Below are 4805 nucleotides of genomic sequence, written 5' to 3' on the forward strand. Positions count from 1 at the left end.
TTCATTTGGAGAAATTTTTTTTTTTTTTTTTAATGGGAATTAACAGACTTGATAATGAGTTAGTCTCAGTATTTCAATTGTTCTTATTGAACAGGCACTGCACTGAATGCTTTACATTTACATGCACAATATTGGCCATGAAATGTAGGGCTCAGTAAATATTTGTTTTTTTTTTTTTTTTTTTTTTTTTTTTTTTTTTTTCATATTTAAAAACAATATCTTTATTTAATATAACTTTTTTGTGTGCATAGAAACCATAGAAGTAAAAAATGTGAGATTATATAGGTGATTATATTACAAAAGGGGAAAACCAACTAGTATCCAAGTATTACATTTTGGATAGAGTTCCAGGTATAGGGTAAAGCTTAAAAGAGAGCTGCTACTTATGTTGAGCAGCTTACCCACCTCAGGGCAATGATTGCTCTCTCCTTTCCCATAGCCTTAGTATTTTTTGCCAAAAGGCCCAGATTTGAGTAAAGGGGTGCGTCGTGAACGCAGAATCCGGGCATAAGGGCTGCAGTCTGTTGAGCTTTGGCAGGTGGGTGTTTGGGGAAGTAAGTTTCGAAGGAATGGTTTCTTCCCTGGGGGTTGCTGGTTTGGTTGCTGGTTTTCCTGGTTGGCACCAAGGCGCTTTTTGACAGAAGAAGCCTGGCCTTGGAGTTTTAGCACAGTATGATACTGCTCAGCAATGCATGCTGCCTTCTTCCGAAGGTCCAGTTTTACTAGCATCATGTTATTCTGCAGTTCAGCCAGGGTTTGGTCCTGTTTGATTAAGATGTCATCACAAGTGGTCAAGGCTTGGCGAAGTTTCCCTGCCCCAGTGCTGTGGCAACATGCTCTTTCTGCTGTTTGAAGAGACTCACCAAGTTTCTGAAGTTCTGTTCGCAGCAGCCTTATATTCTTCTGGCCCTCCTCTAGCTTCTTGTCCACATCAGTGGTAAAGGGCTTGGCTGAGGGTGGTGGTTCTAACATTTTCTGATACTTCCGTAGCTCTTCAGTGGTGAAGTTCAGCTCTGCTTTGCACTGTTCCAGTTTAGCTTTAACTTCCTGGAGCTGATGGGTAGAGTTAGAAGCTGCCAACCGTTGAGACCGCCATAGGGACAATTCAGATCCTGATTGTGGGTGGGTCACTGGCTGCTGTCTGGCTTCCTGCAAGAGGGCTTCTAGCTCTTCAATCTTTTCATCTCGCTCCTGAAGTTCTTCTTGGTAAAAAGTTGTCAGTGACTCCTTGAGGATCTTTAGTTTCTCTTCATACATTTCCTCCAGCAGTTCCTTCTGAGTGTCCAAATGTTCACTGCACCACTGTTCCCGCTGTTGCATCTGCTCCACCATCTCATTGCAAATTTCATCACGGAGCTGCATTTCCAGCTGCAACTTCTCCTGTCGTTCTTTCAAAAGCAGTACTTTCATGGCTTCCACCACCTGTAGGAGCTCCTCCTTGCCATACATGGAGATGTCAGCTTCATTTTCAATGTCTTCATCAAGGCCTGCTTCTGGCTTAGCCCCTGTCTCTAAGCTGGGGGATGCTTGTAGACTGTGTTCCTTGATGAATGAATGCAGGGATGGGAATCCCAGTTGCACATGTGGGACATGGACAAGCTGACTGGCAATGGCTGAGAACTTGGCCACATGAAGGGTTTCATCATAGGTAGATGCACAGGGATTCACATTGACAATCATACAGGAGCGGCCTCGGCCCGTGAAGAAGGCTTGGAACACTCGAGTCAACTTGCTGTCACGGAAGGGAACCAGGTTCTGCTTTGACCGGTTCTGCTGGTTTTGTCGCAGCACAGCAATACAGCGGCCCAAGGTGTGCAGAGAAGTGTTAATGTTTCCTGCTTCCTTCAGCCGCTCGCCACTTTTTTGATCTTTGCAGCGCTCTGAGCCAGCCAGATCACAGAGTGACAGCTCGCTGATCTTGGGGACTATATCCCCTTCCCCCTGAAGGTGTAGGATCCGGATTGAGAAGATGCTGTGACTGCGGCTGGAATTCTGATTCAGGTGGGTGCTGGCAAAGCTCTGGTTCTTACGACCCACTTTCAGGAGTTTCCAGGCCTCCTCAGCATCGTTAACATGAATCCAATTGAGGTCTTTCACATAGGGATTGCCATTCTGATCTTCACACAGCCGCAGAGTCTGCCTCTTGCGCTGCTGGCTAGTTGGTTCTAACAGGTCATAGATCATCTCATTGTAGATCTCAAAGAAGGAGATCCAGATGGAGAAGCGGATGTCTGCTGGGACACTTATCGGGGCCGTGTCTGGCTGTGCCCATCGTTCACTTGTTTCATCCAGCTGGCTACTACTGGTAAATTGACTGCTGGAGGAGAGTCCAGCAATGCCACTATCAAAGCTGGTGCTGGTACCCATCTGCAGATTTTCAATGTAGACGCTCCGTTTCAGGGAAGTGGACAGCTCTTCCTCTTGGAAGCCTCCATTTAGCAGGGCCAGCTTCTTCATTTCTTCCTGCCTGATCTGCTTGCTGTCTAGCCATATTACCTCATTGGAGAGCAAGGGCTTCAGATCAGGTACTGGATGAAATTGGCCTTGGAGGCTATTGAAGATCAGAGCCAGGGACCGGGGCAGGATCCCTCCATCCTTGATGGTACCTTGAATTGTGTGGGTTTTCCCTGAGTTGGTGACTCCATATGTGTAGATGAGCCAGTTCTGCCCTTTGAGTACATCCTTTACCATCTCCTTTACAGTTAGGTTGAAGAAGGATGCCTGTCCCACTTCTGGCCCAAAGATCTGGGAAAAGGTGAACTTGTGGGTAGCCTGTCCAATTCCTCGCTCATTGCTCTTCAGGGCAAAGGAGTCCTTGGGTGCCTGTAGAACAAGGGTCTCCCCATTCTCAATGCGGACACAGCCCTGATCTTCCTGTCGTTCCAATTCTGAAGGTAACAAGGGCCTGATCCTCAGGAATACTTTCACCTTCTCTGTACCATCCTCAGATGGAACCTGTTGCTTGTCCTCCAGGAAGGCAGAGATGACAGAACAGTCTGACAGCAGGTCCTTGCGTATCACAGACCCTAAATCTGCAGCTGTGGACTCAAACATAGGGGAGACAGCCACTTCCTCATCCGACAGCAAGCCCGCTGGTGGAGAAAGGATCCCTTGTGACATGACAGCAGGGACAGCTTTGGTCCGAAGCCGCAACACTCGTTCCTCCTCCGGTACTCAGTAAATATTTGTTGAATGACATTCAAGCTCAATTAAATCTCTCATCCAGAAAAGACCCACCGCATGCTAAAAAAGTCTCATCACCCACCACTAAATTATACTTTTAAGGCCCAATTTAACCCTTGCCTACTCTGTTATGTCTTTCCTGTCACTTAGGCTGCAGTTACCTCTCTCTTCTTTAAACTCAGCATATGCTATCCACACTGCTTAGTTCACATTCTAAAATTCATTTATAAAAATGTTATTGAAGTAATGCATGCATATAGGTTATAAAGGAAATAGAACTAAAAATTTTTGTAATAATGCTCAGTGGCTTTCCCGTTTGTCTCCAAAATGTTCTTTATAGTCTGTTTGTGCTAAGTAGTGTCTGATCCTGAATCAGGAGTTGAACCTGGTTAGGTCTCTTATGTCGCCTCTAAATCAAAACAGTTCCTTTACTCATGACTGTTTCATAAGAGAACAGGTCAGCTGTCCTGTAGAATGTTCTGGATTGGAATTGTTTACCTTGATCCTTTCTTCCCTGTATACCCTATAAATTGGAACTTATGTCTAATTGAGGGTTTGGTTAGATTCAAGTTAAACATTTTGGGGAGGAATGAACTATAGTTTTATTCTCTTGTACAATTATGTTCTTTTAAATCTCCTTCTAACATTAATAATTATATATAATGTCCCCTTTATAAAAGATTGTATGTGACTTGAAAGTTGCATCATGATTACTTAACCTATAGTGTCCCATGCAAATAAATATTGTATTCAATAATATTTGTAAAATGAATGAAATGATGAGTGAATAGACAAAGAATGTTAGATGATTAGTACTTTTTCAAGTAACTGGTGCAATTGGTGCATTCACTAAGCTCTCCGTCCTCCCTCTATTAGATGATGACTAGATTTTCTTTCTGCTGATTTTAAATGTATTTAATAAGCATCAGTATTTTGGAAGGTGTCTCAAAATTGGAAGGTGTCTGCATTTCAATAGGGGGGCATTTATGAGCTATTAAAAATGTACCCTGTTTTTAAACATCTACAGACAGACTTTCACATACCACTTCAAGAATCTTTTCCTGTTGCAAGAACCCCCATTAGTCTAAACAGCCCACACCTCACCAGATTCTCTGCCAGGGGCTCTGGGACATGACCAGACCGAGAGGAAGAGAACATGTATTTGTTAGTCCTCACTATGTGCCAGCCACCGCTCTCATCACTTCACGATTAATGTATGTAATTTCACAACACTGTCAGTAGGTGTTCTTATCCACAAAATGGAAGCACAGAGAGGTTAAGGAACTTTCCCCAAGTCACACAGCTAGTAAGCAGCAGAGCCAAGATTCAAACCCAGGTCTCTGGGTCCAAAGTTCCTGCCATAATCATCTACTCTTAAGGTCATAGCTAATTCAGTGCTGCCTCCTTATGCTGGGTTATTTTAAAGGGTTGCGATCTACCACTTTTTATTTCTTCTTTAGAAATTAGTTGATCCAGATATTATCCTTTGAGCAAATGCCCTTTCTCTCCTTGAAGACTCTCATTAAGCCTTCCTCCAACTTCCACTCTGCAGGCTGAATGACCACCAATCATTGAACCTCTCCTCAGAAGTCTCATCATCTTGTCTTTGCCCGAGCCCGTGG

The 4805-nt window shown here is 44.0% G+C and overlaps 1 protein-coding gene across 1 annotated transcript; it reads right to left on the reverse strand.

Annotated features, from left to right (window-relative positions):
- Positions 1 to 225: 225 nt before the first annotated feature.
- LOC119516823 (kinesin-like protein KIF20A) lies at positions 226 to 3164 on the reverse strand. Its single transcript, XM_037813295.1, has one exon. It carries the CDS (start codon positions 3118 to 3120, stop codon positions 442 to 444), a length of 2679 nt encoding a protein of 892 aa, XP_037669223.1. The 5' UTR covers positions 3121 to 3164; the 3' UTR covers positions 226 to 441.
- Between the last annotated feature and the right edge of the window lie 1641 nt (positions 3165 to 4805).

Source organism: Choloepus didactylus, chromosome 20 (assembly GCF_015220235.1).
Source record: "Choloepus didactylus isolate mChoDid1 chromosome 20, mChoDid1.pri, whole genome shotgun sequence".
NCBI lineage: Eukaryota > Metazoa > Chordata > Mammalia > Pilosa > Megalonychidae > Choloepus > Choloepus didactylus.

What these genes read in the sequence shown, in the direction of transcription:
- LOC119516823 (XM_037813295.1), bottom strand. Translation starts at nt 3,120, where the DNA reads ATGTCACAAGGGATCCTTTCTCCACCAGCGGGCTTGCTGTCGGATGAG.